This window comes from Cydia splendana, chromosome Z (assembly GCF_910591565.1).
Source record: "Cydia splendana chromosome Z, ilCydSple1.2, whole genome shotgun sequence".
Classification (NCBI taxonomy): domain Eukaryota; kingdom Metazoa; phylum Arthropoda; class Insecta; order Lepidoptera; family Tortricidae; genus Cydia; species Cydia splendana.
In genome coordinates this window covers 15271108-15298539 of record NC_085987.1, presented here as the reverse complement: position 1 = coordinate 15298539, position 27432 = coordinate 15271108, and the positions used below count along the sequence as shown (strand labels likewise).

At 41.1% G+C, this 27432-nt stretch overlaps 1 protein-coding gene across 2 annotated transcripts; it reads left to right on the top strand.

Moving 5' to 3' along the window:
• Window positions 1-1517: 1517 nt before the first annotated feature.
• Window positions 1518-26395, top strand: LOC134804568 (glutamate--cysteine ligase). 2 transcript variants are annotated; one of them, XM_063777675.1, is made up of 12 exons: window positions 1518-1698; window positions 1800-1957; window positions 3679-3790; window positions 13029-13212; window positions 13883-14055; window positions 14792-14991; window positions 15521-15717; window positions 17400-17571; window positions 21780-21977; window positions 23075-23248; window positions 25348-25529; window positions 25731-26395. In XM_063777675.1, the coding sequence occupies exons 2-12, from the start codon at window positions 1808-1810 to the stop codon at window positions 25900-25902; spliced, it is 1914 nt and encodes a 637-aa protein (XP_063633745.1). In that variant the 5' UTR covers window positions 1518-1698; window positions 1800-1807; the 3' UTR covers window positions 25903-26395. The 2 variants fall into 2 exon arrangements, with proteins under 2 accessions (XP_063633745.1, XP_063633744.1); XM_063777674.1 differs by lacking the exon at window positions 1518-1698 and having other exon boundaries at window positions 1705-1957.
• The last annotated feature ends 1037 nt before the right edge of the window (window positions 26396-27432 follow it).

Below are 27432 nucleotides of genomic sequence, written 5' to 3'. Positions count from 1 at the left end.
TGGAAAAAAGCTGTCCAATTGAGTGGATGCCTGGCAAGATATCTAGAATATGTTCTATTCATGAGATATAACCCGTGAGATAATCATACCCGGTCTCCTATATGTAGATACATTTTTCCTATCATGCTTTCACTGAATTAATTTAACAAATACACACATTATCTGAAAATATTGATCATTTGAATCCACCCTCTACTGTCACATATATAACGCGAATTATATTCAATTACCTTGATTTACCGACGTAAATCAGTTTCGTTTCGTATAATGTGAGTTAATATGTGTTCAAAACGCGAAAGTTTAAAATATTATAAGAGCGGCAAATTTAGAAAATGTAAGCGCGCGAACGGCTGTGGTCCTATACAAAAATTTTAATTTTGCACCTTTTTCTACTGACAAACTTGCTTGACCGGCTATATACATATAAAATATTCTGAACTGAAAGTGGGGATTTATTGTGACTCCGCCTGTTCAAATATTTTTGACCCGATTCGTGTACCCATGTAAATTTTGCAGACTGTATAGCCAGTCCGATTTCTAAGATCAAGTTCGCCATACATTTACTATGGCGTACTTGATCTTAGAAAAACGGACAGACTATACCTGAACGTGACTTCGCACTGCCATGCAGATTGATAATAAAATATACAAAATACTTATTATAGCGGAATACATTTATACAACAATGATATATTTACTTATGTTGAGTTAGTCTGTCATGTCATAACAACATTTTAACTAGTTATCTTTTAATCTGCATTAAATTATTATACGTGAATTATTTGACTGGTTCTTCACTGTATGGCATAAACCTATCCCTGTCCAAGTCACATTCTAATCAAATATGAACCGCGAACTCTCAGCGGCCAGTACGTACAGCAAGAAGGTTATTAGCGGATTAATGTCGCTGATTGGTAGTTATTGACATTATATGCATTTCATCTACACTTAGCTATGTACCATTGGTGTAATAAAGATGACTCTTATTTTGTTTACGAGCTTTGATTACAGGCTCTGTAAACGCGTCGTCTTATTTGAATGTAGGCGTAATTGTGTATGGGTGCTAATTTGGCCCGAGAATTTGAACGGTATTGTTCCTAAAGGCGGTATCCATGGTTATATATGATCGCAGGCGCGAGCCCAGCCGCGTGACGAGCCACGAGCCCACCGCCTACACTCGCGTCTCGTGGCGCGGCTCGCGGCTCGGCTCGTGGCTCGCGCGAGAATGTAAATCACTTTATAGAACTATAGCCCGCAAATTCATAATGCTGCGTACACACTGAACAGTTGAGGCCAGAGGGGCTACCGCAAAAATCGAAGTTCGCAAATTGCGGGCATTTTTCTCTGTCACTCTAATTATGTCTTCATTGGAGTAAAAGAGACAGATCCCCGCAATTTGCGAAATTCGGTTTTCGCGGTAGCGCCTCAGACGATGGGATTTTGTAAACTAAACTCTTTGGTCACTTGCTTGACTGACATAAATGTGTCTGTCTACTCAGTTGTTCATTTCATTCATTTTCTTCTGAGAAATCTGTAGGAATAGTTGTGGATATTGTTTAATAAAATTTAATTTTAAAGTACATTAAGTTCGGTTAATAAACTATTGTACAAGTGGAGTTTACGTAGCATCATTCAAAATTGGTAGAATTTGTATTACAGTGCATTTCTGTAAAGTTTTGTATTTTATTTACTTGATTGGTTTCCAATGAACATTGGCTCTAAAGTTACGAAGTTGGGTTTTTTTTTTCAAGTGTCCAAAAGTTTGTGTCATCTACGTGTAAGTTGTCGGTTTACTCAAGTGGTCAACATGGGATTGCTTTCTGAAGGAAGTCCATTATCCTGGGAAGAGACTAAAGCTCTGGCCGAACACGTCCGACAACACGGTATTGAACAATTCATCAATCTGTACAGCAAGCTGAGGGACCGAAGAGGCGATGTGCTCAAGTGGGGAGATGAGGTAACACACGTATTGATATTCTGCTCTAGACTAGCTCATGCTGCATGCAAGCTACTACATATGGGACATGTTAGTTTATATTTTATTTTCTTGACAAAATTCACTTACATCTATGACTGGATGGAGCGGTCTTGCTCCTGCCTCATATACTATGGGTTTCCTACAGAAGTTCTAAGTAATCTAGAAACAAAACCAAATTTAATATATGCATAGTTAATTAATTAAAAAGCCTGATGAATAAATGATATAAAAGAAGTAGAATAAACATTGATTAACATAACCTTAGTACATTTAGCTAAGTTATTTTAAGTAGCATGTAGGTCTTTCTGAAATAAACAGTATAATTACATATATCTATATACAGTGCAGTCAAGTTCATATATATATGTACATTTCTTCACCTTAATCCATTGCAATAAGGTGAAATAATGTATACATATTTATGAACTCTACTGTACAACTATAATTGTATCTTTATTTAAATTAGTTCGAACTGTTTTCCTTAATTGGTTACATGATTAAAAATGTAAGAGGTAAAACTATTCTAGCCAAAGGTGATGAAGAATTATTGATTTCCTTACATGTCGGGCAGTTTTTATATAACATTAAAATTTATTAAATATTATTATGAAATTATTCAATTAAATTACCTAACATAGTATTATTAAATTCGCTTTATAAATTGTTGGGTAGGTCAAAAAATCTTTGATGTCGTAAAAAGAGTAGTCTAGAACAGCGGTCGGCAGCCGGCGGCCCGCGGGCCGCATGCGAACCTCTCACTTGCGGCCCGCGAGCCTCCCTGGCTATTTTTTGTGTGTAATATTGACAAACGGCAATGTGTGATAAAGTCATAAATACTAACAAAGTGCAGCCCACATCCACTTCGTTAACTGCTATGTGGCCCTTGGCTGCTAAAAGGTTGCCGACCGCTGGTCTAGAAGATGCTATGATGTTATCTATAAAATTGTCATTGTCATGTATGTATCTAGATAAATATTATATGTTAGTTTTCTATTTTGTATGATTCAATGTGATTGTTTTTGCCATTTTGCAATCAAGTCCATACATGATGTCACAAATCAAAGTGACAATAAATATTTTAACCAAAATAGCTTTTCAAGTTCATGATAATTGATAAGTGATGGTTTTACCAATAAAATGTGTTTTTCCTATGGAAAAGTCTCCAGCAAAATCTAATAAGAAAAAAATACTACTTAAAATCTTAAGGTTTAGGGTTCCATACCTTAAAAGGAAAAAACGGATCCCTTATAGGATCACTTTGCTGTCCATTCATCTGTCTGTCAAGACCCATTATCTCGGGAATTCATACTTGGAGGTATCAAGTTGAAATTAAAACCATATAACCACAGTCCCTTGAAGCTGTGAAAAAATAAAACTTCCTAGTTAACGGAAATAAAAAGATAGCAGCGGTTTATGGCACAACAAACCTATATTTAGATACTCTCAAGGGAATCAAAATTTATAGGGTGCTTCTTGTTGACCTAGAACTATGCAATTTGTCAAGTAATATTGTCTTATACTTACACTACAAGTACAAGGAAAAATCTCAAAAGTATTAATTTGTAAAAATTAAAAATAAGTTAGATTTGTAAGCAACCCACAGTGGGCAAGTCCGACTCACACTTGACCCTTGAAATTGAGAAGCTTAATGCTTAATAGATAATGAAATGAATGGATTTATTTAGTAGTTTTTTTTTTAGGTGGAATATATTATAGTTAAATTTGATGATGAAAACCAAAAGGCAACAGTAAGTCTCAGGGCAGATGAGCTACTCCCACAATTACAGGAAAAAGAACTTTCAGATCCACAGAGTAAGTATTTATGTAATTAATATATCAACTAATTACTAAGGTAATGTTTTAATTTAACTACTGTGTCAATGTGACTACATACAGTACAGTCACCAGGATAATATATCCTTCCTTTTTTTTCCACCTTTGACCACTGGTAACTACTGGGAATTATTTTTCCCAGTAGTTATCACTGGTAAAAGGTGTTTTTTTCCCAGTAGTTACCACCAAAATCCCAGTGGTACATAAAAGGTGGGGAAAAAAATCTCAGTAGTCACCACTGGTAACAACTTGGTGGTAACTAGTGGGAATTACCCCTGCAGTGAAAATAGGATTCCTGGCTCCACCAAAATAATATTTAAACGCGTAAATGTTTATAGTTGTCTTTCAAAGCTCTCTATTTTGATACCCCATCCTATCCATGATATCTTTTTACACGACTGCCCAAAAAAGGAGTGTGTTGTTTTTATCTTACAAAATTTTATTTTTCATTCGTTCTTTGGTCTGTTCAACTTCATACCTTCCATCCGTCGCCTTTACCTCATCTAAAACGCACAGCGCGTGCTGTGTGTAGGCGTATTTTTTATTTTTTCGGATCCGATCCGATTCCGGAGATTTTAGCCGGATCCGGTAGCTCCTAAAATGTCCCGGATCCGGCCGGATTACCGGATCCGCCGGACCGGATTGCAATCCCTAGCCACATAGTAGTTAACGAAGTTAACGCGGGCCACAGTTTGTTAATATTTATGACTTTATCAGACATTGTCGTTTGTGAATATTACATACAAAATAGCCCGGTAGGCTCGCGGGCCGCCTGTTGCCGACCACTGCTATAGAGTATAGACGTAGATACATAATATCGCCAGCCGGTTACCCGTTAAAGCCATGGCCTGACGTCGTGGTCTTGGTCAATCATTTAATGAGGTGAGCGTGACTCTGCATTTTTCAATACCAACTCGTAATTGACTAAAATAAATAACAACGGCCTATTCATGGCTTTGTGTGTGCCACTCACTTGTGTTTGTGATATGATAAAATATAAATGAGTCATTGAAATATTAAATAGTAACGTATGCATACTATTACTTAGGGCATACTGAAAATTCCTGGACTGGCCACTTAGAAAAAATAAGTCGTCTCATATCAGAATCCAGAAACTTTCAGTATGGCCCACGTATTTACTTTGGCTCAGTGGTTCCCAAAGTTGACAGGGCTCCGACCCAAATAACAAAAACTGCCAAATTTGGAACCCACCTCTTGACTGTCTTAAAAAAACCGGGCAAGTGCGAGTCGGACTCGCGCACGAAGGGCTCCGTACCATAATGCAAAAAACGGCAAAAAAAAAAACGGTCACCCATCCAAGTACTGACCTCGCCCGACGTTGCTTAACTTCGGTCAAAAATCACGTTTGTTGTATGGAAGCCCCACTTAAATCTTTATTTTATTCTGTTTTTAGTATTTGTTGTTATAGCGGCAACAGAAATACATCATCTGTGAAAATTTCAACTGTCTAGCTATCACGGTTCGTGAGATACAGCCTGGGCTATAACCGCGAAAATCGAAGTTCGCAAATTGCGGGGATTTTTCTCTGTCACTCTAATTACGCCTTCATTGGAGTAAAAGAGAAAAATCCCCGCAATTTGCGAATTTCGGTTTTCGCGGTAGCCGCTCTGGTGACAGACGGACGGACGGACGGACGGACAGCGGAGTCTTAGTAATAGGGTCCCGTTTTACCCTTTTGGTACGGAATCCTAAAAAGGGGCACAAAATATTATTGGTAACGCTTAGATTTCCTAGTAGTTTCAGGGCCCACCGCAATGGGTCAGGACCCGTAGTTTGGGAAATGCTACTTTGGCTTAAATTCGTAGCCATCAGAAACTTTAGAAAATAAATTACTGAGCTTATGGGAAATAATTGACAAATACGAAGATATCCGGCGTGCTTTTGAAGTCCTAATAGTGCATCTGCTTCTAAAATTGCTCTGTATACTATGCAGGTAACCTTTAATAGGGCACAACAAGGTAGAAATATGTATAATGAAAAACTGACCAACCTAATATAAGGACTATAAAGTGGCAATGAGGCTTGAATTGGCGATTTTATATAATCTTGAGGGTTACAGGGTTAACCCGGGCTACACACGTTAACTATAAATCGTAGCGATTAATCTGTGCAGTCCGATTTGCGCAGTTTTATCTATGTATGACAAGTCGTTGTCGATTATCGTAACGACTTGTCATACACAGGGTAGATAAAACTGCGCAAATCGGACTGCACAGATTATTCGTTACGATTTATAGTTACGTGTGTAGCCGGCATAAGCTAACTAATGTACCTATACGAACGCGTACTCTAACGCCTCGACAGTAAAGACGTGTACAATATTTATGAACACCTATGCAATGGTGACTACTTGCCAACATTTTATATTGCTATTTTAAAACAATACTTACACAAAACCTAAAACTAACAACTAAATACTAAATATAAAATCTCTCCAAAATGTGCTATTGTTTAGGTACCTACTGTTCACTGAAATACCTCGGCACGTGTGAACCGCAAATGGAACAAACGAAACAGGACGCCGGCGAGGCAAGTTTGTTATGAGAACATCTCTAATGTCTTGCTGAACGGAGTTCCAATAATTTTTACCACTTGAATACATTATTCGGATTTACTTCCTTTTGTTTAAACACGTATGATTTACATTTATTTGTCAGGGAGTTAAGTGCGCTGAGAGATAAATCAAGTACATAGTAGGAAAATATATTTCTAAGAATACATTCTCGCTGGTATGTATATCTTTAAATAAAGATAAAGTGAGAAAGAATTAAGGCTCCGTCAGACATAGGCGTTTTGCGAGCGTGGCGTGAGCGGGGCGCGATGAAAGCGGCGCGCGCGGCGCTGGTAGGGTTGCCAGATCGAAAGGCGCTATTATCGGGAAACAATATCAATTTTTCGGGATTTTGGGACTTAAGTCGGGAAAAATAATACATTCAAATTAAAGTAATTGTATTAAAAACAAACGATTTTTTACATTATTGGCACTACGTCAGCTCGCTCGCTCGACGACAGTTCGGAACTTGAAATTATTGTTTTATAACGTGAAGCTGTTTTTCGGGACAATTTTCACTTTGTCGGGAATCGGGAACACATGCTAAAAATCGGGAGAATCCCGCCGAATCCCGACCATCTGGCAACCCTAGGCGCTGGCGGGCCGCTCGCGTCCCGCCCGCATCGCGCTCTGCGGACGCCGGCGGAACGCGCGCGTCGCGCCAACATCACGCTCGCGGCCCGCCAGCGCCGCGCTCACAACCCGCCCGCACCTATCTTTCTAAAGAAGCAATTATTGCCTAATAAAATAGTTTTTTTAATCTAATCGAACACCTTCATACGTAGTTTACTGCATTACTACAAGAAATATCAAACAGGTCATTTTATAGAAGAAAAAAAAAACATTTTTAACCGCCTTCAAAAAAAAAAGGTTCTCAGTTTGACCCGTATGTATGTATTTCGCGATTATCTCGCGTTTGGCTGAACCGATTTTGATGCGGTTTTCAGAAAAATGTTTGTTACATTCTGGAGAAGGTTTTAGTATACATAAATCTGAGCAAATGCTGAACCCTGGCTCTACCTAGTGGAAGTCAGGTTTGGTGCAACATAGGCCCACGCTATTTTGGTTATCCGTCATATCTTGATGAGCACTTGGGAGAGCAGTACCTGAAATAGAGCTAATGCTGAACTCTGGCTGTACCTAATGGAACTCAGGTTTGGTGCAACATAGGCCCACGCTATTTTGGTTATCCGTCACATCTTGATGAGCACTTGGGAGAGCAGTACCCAAGATAGAGCTGATGCTGAACCCTGGCTGTACCTAGTGGAACTCAGGTTTGGTGCAACATAGGCCCACGCTATTTTGGTCATCCGTCACATCTTGACGAGCACTTGGGAGAGCAGTACCCAAGATAGAGCTGATGCTGTACCCTGACTGTACCTAGTGGAACTCAGGTTTGGTGCAACATAGGCTCACGCTATTTTGGTCATCCGTCACATCTTGATGAGCACTTGGGAGAGCAGTACCCAAGATAGAGCTGATGCTGATCCCTGGCTGTACCTAAAGGAACTGCTCTCCCAAGTGCTCATCAAGATGTGACGGATGACCAAAATAGCGTGGGCCTATGTTGCACCAAACCTGAGTTCCACTAGGTACAGTCAGGGTACAGCATCAGCTCTGTCTTGGGTACTGCTCTCCCAAGTGCTCATCAAGATGTGACCGATAACCAAAATAGCGTGGGCCTATGTTGCACCAAACCTGAGTTCCATTAGGTACAGCCAGGGTTCAGCATCAGCTCTATTTCAGGTACTGCTCTCCCAAGTGCTCGTCAAGATGCGACGGATGACCAAAATAGCGTGGGCCTATGTTGCACCAAACCTGAGTTCCACTAGGTACAGTCAGGGTACAGCATCAGCTCTATCTTGGGTACTGCTCTCCCAAGTGCTCATCAAGATGTGACGGATAACCAAAATAGCGTGGACCTATGTTGCACCAAACCTGAGTTCCATTAGGTACAGCCAGGGTTCAGCATCAGCTCTATTTCAGGTACTGCTCTCCCAAATGCTCATCAAGATGTGACGGATGACCAATATAGCGTGGGCCTATGTTGCACCGAACCTGAGTTCCACTAGGTACAGCCAGGGTTCAGCATCAGCTCTATCTTGGGTACTGCTTTCCCGAGTGCTCATCAAGATGTGACGGATGACCAAAATAGCGTGGGCCTATGTTGCACCAAACCTGACTTCCACTAGGTAGAGCCAGGGTTCAGCATTTGCTCAGATTTCATCATCTCAGCCATAAGACGTCCACTGCTGAACATAGGCCTCCCCCTTGGACCTCCATACGTGCCGGTTGGAAGCGACCCGCATCCAGCGTCTTCCGGCGACCTTAACAAGATCGTCTGTCCATCTTGTGGGTGGACGTCCTACGCTGCGCTTGCTAGTCCGTGGTCTCCACTCGAGCACTTTTCGACCCCATCGGCCATCTTCTCTGCGTGCAATGTGGCCTGCCCATTGCCACTTCAGCTTGCTAATCCGGTGGGCTATGTCGGTGACTTTAGTTCGTCTACGGATCTCCTCATTTCTGATTCGATCACGTAGAGAAACTCCGAGCATAGCCCTCTCCATAGCTCGTTGAGCGACTTTAAGTTTTGAGATGAGGCCGATAGTGAAAGACCACGTTTCGGAGCCGTAAGTCATCACTGGTAACACACATTGATTAAAGACTTTCGTCTTGAGGCACTGAGGTATGTCGGACGAAAAGACATTACGTAGTTTCCCGAACGCTGCCCAACCGAGTTGGATTCGGCGGTTGACCTCTTTCTCGAAGTTCGACCTACCTAATTGGACTACTTGTCCTAGGTAGATGTACGAGTCAACAACTTCGAGTACCGAGTTCCCAACAGAGACTGGGATGGGCACAACATTGGCATTTGACATAAGTTTCGTCTTGTCCATGTTCATTTTCAAGCCCACCCGTTGTGAAACTCGGTTGAGGTCATCGAGCATCATGCTGAGTTCCTCCATCGACTTTGCCATGACTACGATATCGTCGGCAAACCGAAGGTGAGTGATGTATTCGCCGTTGATGTTGATGCCAAGTCCTTCCCATTCCAGGAGCTTGAAGGCGTCTTCCATTACGGCAGTAAACAGTTTCGGAGAGATAACGTCTCCCTGCCTTACGCCTCTTCGCAATGGAATCGCCCTCGTGCTCTGCTCCTGTACTCGGACCGACATGGTGGCGTTACTATACAAACACTTCAACACTTCGATGTACCGATAGTCAATATGGCATCGCTGAAGAGACTCAAGCACCGCCCATGTTTCCACCGAATCGAAGGCTTTCTCATAGTCCACAAACGCTAAGCATAATGGCAAGTTATACTCTTCGGTCTTCTGTATAACTTGCCGCAGCGTATGGATGTGGTCTATGGTACTATAGCCTTTTCGGAAACCGGCTTGTTCGGGAGGCTGGAAGTCATCAAGTCTGTGTTCGAGACGGTTCGTGATGACCCTTGAAAACAGCTTATAGACATGGCTCAGAAGCGTGATGGGTCTGTAGTTCTTCAATAGGTTGTTATCACCTTTTTTGAAGAACAGCACCACCTCGCCTCTATTCCATGTTTCAGGCGTTATGCCCTCGGACAAGACGGAATTAAAGAGCTTCTGGAGGACTTTAAGTACCGGTGTTCCACCCGCTCTCAGAAGCTCTGAAGTGATTCCGTCTTTGCCCGGCGCCTTGTTGTTCTTAAGCTGCTTCAGGGCCATCCTAATCTCGTACAGACTGATGTCCGGGATATCTTCGGTATAATGTCGGGACAGCTTGGCTCTTGGATCTCCTACCAAGCTGTCAACAGGCTTTGCGATCGAAGTGTATAACTGTCCATAGAACCTCTCGATCTCACCTAAAACCTCCGCTTTGCTCGACGCTATGCTGCCATCTTCCCGTTTCAGCTTTGTCAGCTGGCTTTGCCCAATAGACTTGTCCTTTGCGAACACTTTGGAGCCTTGGTTTCGCTCAATAGTCTCTTTAATACGGTTAGTATTAAAGAGACGCAGATCATGTCGCAAGGACTTAGATATACGTCTATTGAGCTGCCTATATGACTCCGCGTCATCGGGAGACTGCAACTGTAGCGAGCGTCGTTCAGCCATGAGGTTTAAGGTTTGCTCGGTCAATTTCTGAGGTCTATCTTTACGGCGGGATCTAAAAAACTTAGACCCTACTGTGTGGACAGTTTCCACTAGCCCGTCGTTGATTTCGTCCACTGAAGCCAAGTTCTCTAGGCAAGCAAAGCGGTTAGAGAGCTCGAGTTGAAAGCTTTCGGGGTTTTGAACATAGGCTCGAGTAGGTCGGAGCGTAGACTTCATCAGGCTGGACCTTTCAAGTTTAATATTGATATTCAGTGTGCCTCTTACGATTCGGTGATCACTACCGGTCTTTACCCTGTTGATCACAGAGACATCACTGAATATCCGTTTCTTGTCGGTCATGATGAAGTCTATCTCGTTTCTCGTGGAACCGTCAGGACTCATCCAGGTCCATTTCCTGTGAGGCGGCTTCTGGAAGAAAGAGTTCATCATGAAGAGTTCCTCTCTCTCCAGAAAGTCGGCCAGCCTCTGACCCCTAGGGTTCCGTTGCCCATACCCAAATTGCCCCACTCTCAACTCATCCCCGCTTCTCTTGCCCAACTTTGCGTTGAAGTCCCCCATAACAACAGTAAAGTAGGTTTTAGAAGTATGTATGGCCCTACTTACGTCCTCATACATAGCTTCTACTTCATCATCGGAGTGTGACGAGGTCGGTGCGTATACCTGAATGACCTTCAGCGAATATCTTTTGGATATTCTGAGTATTAGGTATACCACCCTGCTCGACACACTGTCGATGGTTATTATGTTGTTTACGAGGGACTTGTGAACGAGAAACCCGACACCACCTTGGGACTGTTGGTCGCCCTCCCGGTGGTAGAGCAAGTTACCAGACTTCAGGGTTGTCGTGTCCTCCCCCTCTCTACGGACTTCGCATAACCCTACAATGTCCCAGTGTAACCTGCTCAGTTCCTCTTCCAGCTCGCAGATCTTTTCGTCAGTCCTCATAGTGCGTATGTTGTGTGTTACCAGGGCCAGTCGTCGTCGGGGCGGGTAGCCGGATCTTTGCCGGAGATTCTTAGCACCCCTGACCCCGCTAATGCCCTGACCGCTACCATAGCCAGAGCACCGGGGGTCGCCGGAACCTCGGGGCCGTGGTTCTATTGTGCTCATCATGATGGGGGGTGAATGCCATAATCGCCACGCTTGGCAGGCGGGTTGGCGATCGCAGTCGAGTACACCGAATTTGAGGGACGCTGCTGCCCGTCCACCGGTGGTCTTGGACGTAGTTTAAGGACATACCCGGGTCCTATTTACGGGCTCAGATTTATGTATACTAAAACCTTCTCCTGAATGTAACAAACACTTTTCTGAAAACCGCATCAAAGTCGGTTCAGCCAAACGCGAGATAATCGCGAACAAACATACATACGGGTCAAACTGAGAACCTTTTTTTTGAAGGTGGTTAAAAATACTTCAACTTTGTCATTTTTGGCAGTAATGCAGTCGGCAGCTATACTGCAGCAGTATTGCAGCATGCACTACTGCCGACTGAATTACTGAGGCAAATATCAAAAATTTGGTCAGCATCATCGTATTTGACATTTGCTGCAGTAATGTAGTCGGCGGTATTGTCGCAATATACTGCTTGCAGGCTACAAAACGCTCGTGATACTGTTCAACGTCCATGATCATGCTTTCCAACGTCCAACGTTCAGTAATCGAGTGACCGCTCGCAACACGCGCTGTGTTGTGTGTGGTTGCGCGGGCGTGATCAAAGCGGGTCGCGCGCGCGGCGCCCCGGCGGGCCGCTGCGTCCAAGCGCAGAACGCGCGCGCGATGCGCTCGCGTCACGCTCGCATCGCGCCCCGCTCACGCCGCGCTTTGAAAACGCTCATGTCTGACGGAGCCTTTAATTAACAGGAAAACAGTAACTCTGAACAAAAAACACCGATAGCTATGCCATTATCAGAAACCTAAATTAAATTATATCCGCATAGCATTATTCTTGTAAAGTTATTCAGCGCTGACAATGTTTTAAGCTTACACAGTTTATAAATAAACTAATATTTTGAATAAAAGTTTGCACACAGATATACATTATTGTTGTGAATGTAGTGTATGGACAACGGAGCGGAATAGGGTGTGAAAGTTAGTACTTATCTATGTTCTAGCTAGACAAACGAAGTCCCGGGAAAAATATGTGTCAGTAACTGCCACTCACAATTAAATATACTAAAGCTCATTATCAATATTGACGTAGGCACACATCGATTTCAGTGACTCGTTATGCGGGCGACTAATTCTAAAAGTGACCTAGTGTATGATATAGTGTGCGATCAATATATTGAAGGCGCCAACCTACCGTATGTAGGTGTAATATACCGTATAACATATAGCGCAGACGTTTTAGTATCCAGCAGAGAGTTGTTAGCTAGAATTGCATTCTGCTACGTCATCATTATAAGATCTTTTGTCGCTTAACATGACAAAGGCCAAGGCTGGTTATTATTTATGCGCGATAAGAATCCGTAAACGACCTAAAGCTAACAATTAAAAGCGATATCTTTCATTCTATTTACGCCCTATTGTTTACTGATTTGTGTTCTTTTAGATTGTAAATCTTTATGGCGGCCCGAGTACGGTGCGTACATGGTAGAGGGCACACCGGGAAAGCCCTACGGTGGACTCCTAGCGCACTTCAACATTGTAGAAGCCAACATGCAGTTTCGGCGGGCCGAAGCAAGCAAACTGCTAAAAGATGGAGAAGTTATAATGAGCATCACCAACTTTCCGAGGTGCAATTTAGCCCATTGAAATCATAGCTTTGCGGTCATTTTTAATAAAGGTTAGGCCACACCGGCTGCGTGTGCGTGGACGTGCACGTGCGCTAAAATGTTGGAGCCGGCGCGCACGCACACGTCACGCAAGCGGTGTGTCGTCTCTCATAAGGAACTGTATATTACAAGTATTACAACGCGCACGTGCACGTCTTCGCACACGCACCCGGTGTGCACAGGCGTTTAACTTCCTGTTTCTAATTTCTAATGTGTAGCCACCGTTGGCGCTAGTAGTATATACAGCTGTAATGCTCAGCCAAGATATGGTCGGACCGGATCGATACAGCGATTTAGAGCACGATGCTTGTTTTTGTATTAATTAATCTTAATTGTAAATAGTCGTTATGTTGTATCTTCTTGCTGTGTAACTTTTTTCTTATTTAACTAACTGTTTACTGTATGTTATTTCTGTCTTTTTTCTTCTTGTCTGTTACCTTCCGTGATTCTTCTCACTTGATGGTCTCATCGGAAGATCAGCGCTGGAAGCCACCAGCAACATGCTGAGATGGGGCCATTACGTGGCACTTTAATCTTATTTTCTGTTTTCTTTTATACTATGTACTGTTCCGATTGTTTGTGCTTACGAATAAATCTATTCTATTCTATTCTATTCTATTCTAATTTCCAGGCTAGGGTGCCCAAATTTTACAAGTCCGCCTATAACACCAAATCCAAATGGCGAAGTCACAAAATCCCTCTTTTTCCCGGATGATGCGATATTTCCGGGTCATCCACGGTTTAAAACATTAACGGCAAACATAAGACAGAGACGAGGAGAGAAGGTCGCCATCAATATACCAAGTAAGTATGTAGATACCGCGCGATACTGATGAGTAAAACTTATGGACGCCTGGCATTCCGACGCAGTGAGTTTATTCATTGTAGAGTGAATCAAAGATAAGGTTGTGAGTTGTGTGCAAATACAGACAACCCGAGCGAGCGTCTTCGATTGTGATTTTCGCGTGATAATACTATCTGGGTGTTTTATAATTTCGTATACAATAACTCGAGCTAGATAGAGTGGTCTGTCATTTCCATCCTAATTAAACTAAATTGAAAATAGATACCTATTGATTATGTTTAACACGTTCACTGTCCCAATCTGAATTGTAATAGAGGTTTGCCGTGACCCATACATGGGGCACTGACAGTGAACGTGTAAAGTATTAAAATAATAATTGGCTGTTGTCTTATTATATCAAGGGAACTAAATACAAAATAAATATGTATTGATTTATTCTAATATCGACCAATTTTGGCCTGAATACAAATATGTAGTCTATAAATACATATGTAAGTACATACATATCTGAATGACGAAACACTGGTTCTTAAAAGTGAGTTGTAGTGGCCAGGAAGGTGCTGGTTACCGTCGCCTTTATTTAGTTGAAGGATATAATTGTACAAACGAAACATCGTAATTAATGAGTTGTCTGAATTATACCGCACTTTAGCGATACGATCTAAAAATATTCTTGCAATGTACACAAGTTTATAAAAAAAAATTGTGTACATTGCAATATGTGCATTTGTGCAGTATTCCGCGATGCGAACACAAAGATCCCCGTGGACAACTCGCACGAGCTGGAGCCGACGGCGGCGCGGCCGGACTGCGTGTACATGGACGCGATGGGGTTCGGCATGGGCTGCTGCTGCCTGCAGCTCACCTTCCAGGCCTGCTGCATCACCGAAGCGCGCACGCTCTATGACCAGCTCGCGCCGCTCTGCCCTATCATGGTACGCTTTACTAAATCCAAGATGCGACGGCTCCAAATATATTTACTTGGGTGTATCCCCATCTGTCCCTGCTCCACGTGACAGGAGCGGACTCAAATAGGAACGACTCCTTCTCACCTGTGCCCGTCTCGGTTAGGTAAAGCTAAAGCCCGACCAGAAAAGGGTGCTGTTATTTTCATGAATAAAGTGACAGTTTAGTATGAGTAAGTTTAGTGTGAAAAATTGGTAAGAAGTTATTATGGTCAGCTACAGACTACAAAAAGGAAAAAGTGAAATATAAACTAGTTTTAGTCTAAAAACTGAGTCATCTTGTATTACAAAATCATCACGCAACTTCTTTACCAATACCAACCCCCTTAGACAAGTGGTACACATGTCGTAGGTACCACCGCCATTACCGCTTAACATTCTCTAACTCAAATGATATTACGTCCACCATCATGTCGTTGAAAAGACTGTTTTTTTTTTTAAATAAGCATATAAGCATTTTTTTAGCGTTTCGTACATCAAAAGGGTGTTATTGTCGTAGCTAGCGCTGTCGGCCGCGTCGCCGATCTTCCGCGGGTTCCTGACGGACGCCGACTGCCGCTGGAACGTGATCGCGGGCTCCGTGGACTGCCGCACGCGCGAGGAGCGCGGCCTCGAGCCGCTCAACAACAACAAGTTCCGTATCAACAAATCAAGATACGACTCCATCGACTCCTACCTGTCGCCAGAGCATGAAAAGTAAGTAGTCATGGTTTAATTTCATTTCTAGAATTTCTATTCGAGCAGTCGTGTTGGAGGCCAATACACACTTTGGGTCGCTGCGCCAATAAGTAAGTATAAACTTAGATCCATAATGTACTTGCACGTGATAAGCCGATAAGAAATCATGCGGTCAGTTAAACAGAGGCTGACTGTATCGAGTAACGACGATTGGGTATCCTACTTGTGTCTTGCGTCATTTTACGGTCTAAACTTCAAAGTATCATTCATCAATACAGACAATAGGTGAAAAATGTAGAGACAATGTATAAACCTGTTCATTCAAGCAATTCATTTTGTACATCGTGACAATAAAACACATCAAATAAAATGTGTATTGTATGCGTTCTCCTCGTAGGTATTAAATTATCAATAAAGAACGCTTGACTTTATGTTACCTACTACTTTGACGTCAAACATTATGGCTCATCTGGATTAGCCAACTTGCATGACTGGGAAAACTCCGTACCTAAAAAATACAGTACACTTATTAATGAAGAACCTTGGTTTTATATAGGTATTAACAATGTTCATATGTTTTAAGTGGTGCTCAAAGCTTAATTAACAGGGAGATTTCCTTATAAATATATTTGTTTAGAAAATAGATTATTTACTTTATTTAAAAGAAATAAAGCACCAGATAATTATTAGAAAAACATAGGCGGGCATTTTCATTTAACTTGTACTTTAAAGCGCGACTTCAGTCGTGTTTCAGTAACGTCTAACCGTTACATTCCTGACAAAATGTATGGGATTTGACATTGACCGTCAGTTTTGTAACGATTGCAAACCGGCCGTTAAAGGTGTTCAATTAAGTGAAAATGCCCAGGCAGCGTTGTTTTTTGACACAATTTCTATTTAATAAATCGGATAGAACTTCAAAATCGACAAACAGCTTAGTGTAGGGTTGTTGGATCATGCTTAGTGTAGGGTTCCGTAGTTACCATTCTGTCAGAATAGGCTAAACGGCGACTATTAGTAAGTAAAGAATCATGTACCTACTTACATTACAGGCATAAGGGAGTACCTTCGCAGCGCTTTGTACGTCTTTTTACTAAGAAAAGAAGACTTTTTGAAATAACTCAAAAACGGTTGGACCGATCTTGTTCGCTGTAGTTTTCATTGGATGTATTTATTAAGTACGGTACTCCACACCATTGGGTTAAAGCTAAAACCTTTCTGTCGCCATGCATGATTTTTTAGACAAATTGCAGCTTCATAGCACTAACGATCACGGAGCAATGCCGCGGACGGCCATAGGTACAGACGGACATGGCGAAACTATAAGGTATATCCTATAAGGTAAGGTATATCCTATATATCCTATATAAACTATAAGGTAATATCCTAGTTGACTACGGAACTCGAAAAATTAGGGACTTGACCGTGACGTTACTAGTTTTCATATAAATTCCATATTGGAAAATCGTTTTGACAGTTCTAAAAAAGAAACTGATTTGACTACTCATAATAGGAAAGTACCCTATTGGTAAGGCGATCGATATCCGTAATCGTAAGGCTTATCGATGTAGGTTTGACTAAAACCAAACGTATAGTCCAATAACTTTGAGTAGAATCTCTAATTTGGGCTTTTATCTAACTATGGTTCCAAATATGTATTAGGTGAGTTAGGTCAGCCAATGTAACGCTATACGTTGCAGGTACAACGACATACCGATCGTCCACGACGCCGCCATCTACCGGCGGTTGCGCGAGGGCGGCATCGACCACCCGCTCGCGATGCACGTGGCGCACCTCTTCATCCGCGACACCGTCTCGCTCTTCTCGGAGAAGGTGGACCAGGACGACGCGAACGACACCGATCACTTTGAGGTTGGTACTCCACGGCGACAAGATCGTGCACGACGCTACCATCGCCCGCCGGCAACTATCAACTCATTATATGTACCAATAAATTTGAAAATTATAAAACCCAACAGCGTAACAAATTACGTAAGAAAATTAAGCTAATGTTGCTTACCAACTTTAACCCGTTATAGGTAGGTCCTGATGGTCGTTTAAAATAATAGTAGATTGTTAACCAAGGGTTGAAAGGCACCCATTTCTGTCGAGGTAGTTTGGCCAATAGTCCGAGACAGAAATGGTGCCTTTCACCCGAGTTAAACACTCTACTTTTCATATCGAATGCGAGGAAACCAAACAAGACAAGGCAATTTCGCAAAATCAGTAATGGAAGTACCTAATAGATCTACGGCCAAGATTTATTTTCCTTAGGACTTACTTGCAATCGGAGACTTGACCTTGACCCTAGCGAAAATCATTTAGATTGCAATATTTACGAAAACACTTTTTTTTAACAAACTGCAGTAATAGGGGATATTACTGCAATGTTCTGCCGCCAGAGTGCAGCACTACCGACTCTAGTAAATTCATAGACTAACTTATACATACTGTGCCTTAAACTGTTTTTTGACAAGTTTTCACAGTGCATAAAATATGACATTGATGCATCAAGGCGGTTTGTTAACAAGGGCCTACCGGTAAACGCAAAAATCAAAATTTAGTTATCTGCCTCTTTATCGCTCGAATATGCAAGAGTGATAGAGAGATTAGATAACGAAATTTCGTTTTTCTTGATACGCGGTAGGCCATGTGTCAATGTGGTTTGTTTACTGTATGTGCCACAAAGGTGCCACCTACGCAGAGCTTTGCCTAATATTCCCTATTTTAAAATGATTTGTTCATTATAGTATGAAAATCAGCGGGATTGCCTCTTACTTTTTAATTTTATACTTTTTCTTTCTAAAAGCCGCAACAGACTACCGGACCGCACCGCGACCTTGGTGCGCCGCACCACGTAATAACATAATAAAAGTATTTTAAATATTAAATAACAATTTAATTAATAATATAAGTAATTTTTATCTTGTTTTTATTTTATTTTCATGAATATAGTGCTAAATAACTTTAAAAATCAATTTCATATCGTACAAACGTATAACTGTGGCTGTATAAGATTCTGCCTTTGCTCATTTACGCAAGTGTAAGGTTTAAAAAAATATTTTTGGTGTATTCCTTTTGGTTCCCGCCTTATGAAATCGAGTAAATAGAATTCAACGAAAGAAATCAAGAATAATTTGTTTTTAACAATTCACTTACATCATTTTTTATAAAAAAAGGATCAACGTGGGATTAGTAAAATTAAACAATTACCAATTGTTCCAGGCGAGGAAATAAAGACACTATTTTTCCATTTTGTTTCCACCCTGTTGTTCGTGGGACGGGGACGCAGAGGAGTACACCACTTTTCTGCACTAGAGCATAAACGTATCACTTTCTGCGCACCTTTTAGAACAACAACGACCCACTTTCAGAGCATGAGATATGAAAAATAATAAATTAAATGATCCGTGAGATGATTTTCAAATTGCTATGATATTGTACCCCACTCAATATGGTACAGTCAGCAGCAGAAGTTGCTAAGCGAGCGAGGTGTTCTAGATTACCTTGACACGCTATTTATTCTCTTAGCAATAAAGTCGCGTCAAGATCATTTTGAACGTCTGGCCCGCTTAGCAACTTCTGCTGCGGACTGTACATCAATTTTCATTTATTTATTTTTCATAATATGTAGGTAAGGTCAATGTGGCTAATTGCGTCATAGGGACTATTCCGTCTACTAGCGTTTTTCTCGAACAACGAACAACATTGATAATTTCGTGGACAAAGCAGCGATTGCTTTTAAGTTTCAAATATCAAAAGCAAATGGTCGTTTTCCTACGATTGAAAATCATAGAAATATACGCTCGTGGACGGAATGGTCCCTATGACGGAATTAGCCACATTGACCTTACCTATTTCGTCTGATTATCGCCATATGGTTTAGTTTTTCTATAATGGCATTAGTAACACGGACAATTAACTAGGGCGTAATAATCATCAAAATCGATCCAGGTGTTCGGTCTCGAAAGTGACATAAATCTCTTTTATAGGTTAATCTTAAATACTTAATTAATTTTGCTGACAGACCGATCTGTGAAATCTCAATCTCTTCTTTCCCCTGCCCTTATCCCACGTTATGTGGGGTCGGCACAACATGTTTTTCTCTTCCATTCTCCTCTGTCTTTCGTCTCCTCAGCACTCACTCCTTTCTTTCTCATATCCTCTTTCACACAATCCATCCATCGTTTTTTGGGTCTACCATACGCTCTCCGTCCATCAACATTCATCCCTAACATTCTTTTGCCTATATGGCATTCATCCCTCCTCATTACATGCCCATACCACGCTAACCTAGTACTCCTCATTTTCTCCGTTACTGGAGCTACTTTCAAACTTCCTCTTATATACTCATTCTTAATACGATCCTTTCTCGTCACTCCACACATCCATCTCAGCATTCCCATTTCCGCTGCGTGCACTCTTCTTTCATCCGCTACTTTCGTCGCCCAGCATTCTGATCCATACATTACAACAGGTCTCACGATCGTTCTGTATATTTTCCCCTTAAGTTTAAGGGGCATTCGTGGATCGCAATTTGTTCCAGAGACCTGTCGCCATTTCATCCATCCCACATTTATTATATTTTTCACGTCTCGGTCGATGTTTCCGTCACTTTGGATCAATGACCCAAGGTACCGGAAGTCAGAGCAGACTGGTAGGGATACACCATCTAAGGCAATATGGGAAAAACTGGATAGACCACCGAAATCGCAGAACATATGCTCGGTTTTGGTTCTGCTTATTTTGAGTCCCACACTTTCCAGCTTTTCTTGCCATTTTCCCAGCCTGCTCTGGACCTCAAGTGCATTTTCTCCGACAAAATCTGTGAAATCTCAATATGAACTAAAATTCCTTCACGCATTTTGCAGACTGAAAGTTATGTTTTAAGTAAGTATATGAAGAATAAGTGCTTCAATGAGTTCTGAAATACCTAATTAAACAAAACACGTCATTAAAAATAGCATGTATTGTGCCCCTCGCATTACCCAACCTAGACGCTCGATACAATTTGTCCAAAACGCAAAGTCATGGTGCTGGCATGGCATCCATTATTACATGGAGCTGTAGGTATTTAACCTGACGTGACACATGGTTGTTGTCTCGGTTATTTTCGAGGACTATGACGTCATCGGTTTTTATTGATTATCTCAAACGTATTGCCAAGAATAATTAGTCACTTAAGATTCTGTAAAGCAACTATAAGTTATATAAAATAATTCAACGTGAGTAATTGTAAATAATACGAGTACAAACGTAATAATTGAAGAATTTTGATAATACAAAGTTCTTCATTTTGATAATACAAAATTCTTCATTTATTTCGATAGTATTCGTATTGTCACAATAATTATGCTTAAGATGTCTCCAATAATTAGAACCATTAAGGTGACTTTCTTAGTAGTGACCACGCCTTGCTTTAAACTGGCTATTTTGAACCCGAAGGGGCCATATATTTATAGGGTTCCGTAGTCAACTAGGAATTGATTTTACATAATACAAGTTATTATATCAACACTACTTTGAATAAATCTCTTATCTCATACTGCTACTTAAAGTTGCAACGCAGTAACTCGGTATGCATACCATTCGTAGTTACCACATTTTTCTTTTGATTGACAGAACAAGACACGAGTTCTCCATGACTGTCCCCACTACAAGTGTAGGGTACCTCCCCTACACGTGAAGTGGGGATGTATTCCTTTTTCGCTTCAACACTGTGTAAAAATATTTAAAATACAATTGAATAAAGACATTCAATACAAACTATGTCGAAAATGATCATCAGTTAATCAGTTTTTGAGTTATTGCTAAAAGTCTTCCCTTCATAGTAAAAAGACGTACTTACTCCATTTCTCTTGTTATGTACATGATACTTACTAATAGCACCCGTTCAAGGTCTATTGTGACGGACGGGTCACTACGGACTGGCCCGACATGCACTTGGTCGATTTTTCAAAGTGGTGACGATATTACACTTTTTTATTAATAAAAAATATTTTTACGATAAATATTAGTTTTTCTTGATTTCAAAATAGAATATGCAGGTCATGAACGGGAGATGTGTATTCGTTTGGCAGAACATCCAGTCGACGAACTGGCAGACGATGCGCTTCAAGCCGCCGCCGCCCAACTCGGCCATCGGGTGGCGCGTGGAGTTCCGCCCGTGCGAGGCGCAGCTCACCGACTTCGAGAACGCCGCCTACGTCTGCTTCGTCGTGCTGCTTACCCGCGTCATCCTCTCCTACAGCCTCAACTTTGTTATGCCTATTAGCAAGGTTAGCTTTTTCTCTCAACACGCTCGTAAAACTCGGGCTTCTCATGATATATCATCCGAAAGCATAAGCACAGAATAAATAATGGTACTGCCGTACAGAAAGGAAACTTCCTACAAAACTGAAGTTTGACAGCGGTTCAGGGTCGAATCATGCTGTCCCTTTCTAATATATGGCACTATCCCTTTCGGCTATTTAGAGTTGTCAAAATTCAAGCCATTATCTTATCTGTGGTCGTGCACGCAAAGGGACGTCAAGTTGTGTCAACCCTAATAATTGCTCGGAGCAATGCTGAGCCGAGTTTGGCCGAAGTCAGGAGTTTCGCACCCCTGGCATAAGTAAAGACCTACCAAGCCAAGTAAGTGATATTGATTGTGTTATACAAGGATTTCGACCATGATAAACAAAAATAGATTTTGAAGAGTCACGTCACGCTCACTGTGTAATGATACCACTAATATTATTAAGGTACAAAGTATATGATATTACAGAGATGCTATAATTACTGATGGGTGAGCAGGTACGTTTGCTGCATACTTGCACAACGGCGCCAATCATGGACATGTTACCCAGTAACGGACAGCAAAGTTTTAATGCCTTATAACCCACCATTCGTGCAGCTTTATTTATAATAACTAGTATTATAAATAAATCAAGTTTTATTTTCATCCTAGAAATTATGACCATCAGTTACCTGAACATAGTTTGTTTCTTAAAAATTGATATAGGTAACAATGGTCCTGGGTTGGAATCCCGGTAGGGGCATTTATTTGTGTGATGAGCACAGATACTCGTTTCTAAGTCAAGGCCGTTTTCTATGTATTTAAGTATTTATACATAAGTATATGTATTATATATAATTTCGTGTTCGCTGAGTTCCCACAACACAAGCCTTTTTGAACTTACTGTGGGGTTTAGTCAATCTCTGTAAGAATGTCTAATATTTATTTTATTTTATTTATCGTGCACATTGGAGAGAATGCCACCTTGTGACCTAAATTGAAAGCGTACACTTGACTTTGACAATTCACACCAATAAGCCAGTGCTGCCGTCTATAAGTTCATCAGTTCATAATTAAGTGTACCGTAATTGTGGGCAGGTGGACGAGAACATGCAGCGCGCGCAGCGGCGCGATGCGGTGCGCAGCGAGCGGTTCTGGTGGCGGCGCGACGTGAGCCTGCCGCGCGCCGCCGGCGCCGACCCCGCGCCCGCGCCGCTGCCCGACGCGGACCTCTACGCGGAGATGACCATCAACGAGATCGTCAATGGAAAGGTATTTGTCTGGCCCAATATACGGCCCGGTTCACTAAACGAAATGCTAAATGTACCTACACCTTATAAGGGAAAGTTGCACCAGCTTACACAGTTGCACAGTTAACAGACTGATCAACGTCGCGCAGCAGAGATCTGTTAAATTTCCCATACAATAAAATTTGGGAACGCTTTAGCGGTGACAGACGGTTTGGTGCAACCGACCTTAAATCAGTCACCGTTAATTGTTAACACTAGCGCTAAAACGCAGTTTTTGTTAAAATAGATAATTGTATAACATCCATAATCCTGTCCCACATTTTGAAGTACAGCAAGCCAAGTGAGTACCCGATATACAAATAACAAACCATGTTCATGGGTAATGTTATGTATGTGATGGTAATAGCCCGTGTGATGCTAGCATGTCGAGGTAATTCGTAGTCGAGGGATTTATTTGCTAGGATATTTATATTTATGTCTCCCGTTATGGTAAGGTTATTTCCGAGTTGTGTGTTTTTTTACAAGCTTTTATTTAGTTTCACCTGACCGTTGTCTGTCTGTCTGTCTGTCTGTCTGTCTGTGTGTAATCAAATCTTGCAAGTTAAATCTGATCCACTTCCCGGTTTCCGATTGAGCTGAATTTTGCATACATACGTAAGCCGGGTGACAATACAATATTATGGTGTCATCGAGCTGATCTGATGATGGAGACCGGAGGTGGCCATAGGAACTCTGTGATAAAACAACGAAACCTAATTGTGTTTGGGGTTTTTAGAATTGTCTCGATGAGTATTAGTTGCCTGTGGAAAAAAAAGTACAGTCGGCGATAAAAGCTTGTACCAAAAATGAAATTTTTGGCAAAACTTTTTAGGTATAGATCTAAAGAAGCCACAAAATTACTGGTATTTGTGGCCGACGGGGAGCGATATATGCATAGGATAGTAAAACCGTATGTCGAAAGTTGCAGGCAAGATGCTTCAGTTAGACGGACCTCTTTTACTTGGTGTGGTATTAAACGATTTATATACACAACAACCCCGTCGTTCTGAGTCACTTTTTTAGTTGTATTATAACACGCTAAATAACATTTAACTGGCAAAGGTCCCTCTTGGTTAATCCGACATTCGGTGAGAACAATTACATCTATGTGTTGTTTGAATAAGGCCAAGTTGATATCCAAGTCGTCCATGTTTTTATATATACTTATAATGTTTTGTGTTATGATAGAACACTTAGGTTTCGTTTTAGGTAACATTGCGGGTAGATCGGAGATTCCACAAGCAAAACTATGGTTATTATTCAAGTCATCTAATTCATTTAAAATATCAGCTTGGAGCATTAAATAAGGATAAGCTATTCGTGGTGTTTACAATAGTGTTGTTATATAAAACTGACTGCAACGAGTGTAGTAGTAGGACGACCTTTTGGCAATTCGTATATTTTTTCTTGGTATAATTTTTAAGTTTTATGGTATATTTATACATATGCTTGTTTTGTAGGAAGAAAGTATTAGTCTGACTTGAGAACGTACATTGGCTAGAATCAGCAGCGTAGGCAGTAAAATAGTTACAATACATACGGAGTAATGGCACAATCATTGATTCATTTACACTAGTAGATTTCGGCTTATAGTAAACATATTTAATAAGGCGGCATAGTCAATCATTAAATAATCTTTGCACTTGTGATTCGTTAGTGATACATTATATAGGCGAGCTGTCCGTTTTACGCACGTATACACGACCGTAGGATGTCTAATATATAGTTTTTGCACTAGCCACAAGCATATTGGTAGTCAGTGTATACAATACATATATGTGGCGTTTTATGCCTTAGGGGTCCTGATGCTCCATAGCATAAGACCCTTTAGGCATGGAACGCAACATATAGTAGTCCCATTACTATTGCAATAAACCCTACAATTGAGACATGCCTGTGGGTTTATACCTATTAAATAAAATTGAAGATAATCTCTGCGGCCCCAGAAATGCCAAACTATCATTAAACATTTACATTAAGTATTGTATATCTATAGTGAAAAATGCATTTATTAAAAGGTTTCTGATACCGAGATATAACTATCACTGGCAAAAGATGCAATAAGTAAATGGTTGTTGTCAGAGCGGCGTGTTCCCCGGGCTGATTCCGCTGATCGAGTCGTACCTGTCGGGCATGGACGTGGACGCGGACACGCACTGCTCGGTGCAGCAGTACCTCAAGCTCATCCAGCGCCGCGCCGCCGGCGAGATCAGCACCATGGCCACCTGGATGCGCGACTTCGTCACCAACCATCCTCAATACCAGTCAGTACAATACAATACAAACTTCATGAGAATACTAGAGCTCGGAACGATCTGGCAATGTTGCTTTATTTACTACACATGCGGTGACACCGGCTAACATAACCAGTACTTCATAAAGTTGGCAAACATTGCAGTAAGCTACAGTTAAGTAAGTTTGAGACCCGAACTATTAACAAGTATGTATTATATGGTTTGTTCCAGACGTGACTCGGTCGTATGTGAGAAGATAAATTACGACCTCCTGAAAACAATGCACGGCATCCAGACGGGGCAAGTGGCCGCGCCCACACTGCTCGGCAGCAGCACGGTCTCCAAGACCAACGAACACATTCCCAAGGCCTTCACCCGCATGCTCAGCCAGGACTGCCCCTAGCGAGCCGCGGCCCTCCCACTGCCTGTTACCATTGCAGTTAAACAGTTGCCTTACCGACACTGTCGCGTTATACTTTTCACAATATATATAATTTTGAATATGAATGTATGGTGATACACTTGTATGTATCCGTGTATAGTACCCGTATAGTGAATGAATAATTTATGAATAGCATATTATACAATATTTTGATGGTTAATGGACATTACACGGTGGTCGGTGTTCCTGTTCATGTATGATTAACTGACTTGTTTTTGACCAGCGAGGTCGCGCCCGTGTCCGACATAAGCCATCCCTTACTAGCAAGTGTATGTTTTATAGGTGCGAAACGAACCAATACCTTATTTCGGACATGGTCGTGCTCGTGCTTTCGGTGCTCATACTGTTTTTATTTTATTGTCGTTTTCTTTATCTATGCATTTAATGAATTTATAATACCTTTTGTATTAACTATTATTTAGCAATAAATCATTATTGTGCTATCAGTTGTTAACTTGTATCGTTATTAGTGCCGTCAAACCTAGAACATTTTCTCGATTATTGTTCAGTTTAGCCAAATTCAGTTAATTTATGTTTTATCCCTTTCTCACAAACACGTAAGTCAAAATGACATATATAGACAAACCATGAATGTGCACATTCATAGAGGCATTAATCAATAAATAAAAATTTTGCGAATATTCTTAACGTATCAGAATAATTAATCATCCAGTAAGCAGTCCATCGTGGTATCATCATATATATAAAATTGAAAAACCAGAACGGGATAAAAAACGAGGGAAGAAGCGAGATGGCGCCTTACAAATTTCTAAAAAAGTTTTTGACACGTTTCTCAAATACGACGCACGTATGATAAGAAAAAACTGTTCTAATCTATTATCTAAGTATGAGAATATAACTAGAGCATAAAAACTATCGCTTTCGATGCGTATTTAATTTACAATAAGCAAAAGAAATTTTCATAACATTCTTCATTTTACGACTATCGGCTATTTTCGGAAACTCTCGGTTGATTTCGTTTCGAACTTCAAATAACCAAAATTATGTTTATTATGTTGGTATGCAGTGATTTCGGCCTTTTTTACTCGAAGTAAAATAAAAAGTGCTGTCAACCTCAACCTTTTACCTTAGTTTATGCCCATACGAGTGACATGCCATATAATGACTGATAATGATTTATCAATATCAATAGTAATTTGTATTTTGTTGTTTTAAATTTCTTTTTGAGTTATGTTATTCAGATTTACTTTCATAGCTTCGGCAAACAAATTCGTCCGGGGACCGGGCTGCCGAGATGGGCCAAAAATACAAAGTTGATAGCATAGAGTTATATATTTGACAGAGGGAATGTCACTTAAGATAAACTGTGACACTGCAATGGCGGACGGTTTGAATGTGTGCGTGTAGACGAGTGATACCATGTAACACAAATTCTCCCCTAATGGTGAAACAATTATTTTCAATATCGTCCTTGTTTTCAAATATTGTTTAAAGTAGGACAGTTTTACGTTAGACAATAAAATTGTGTGT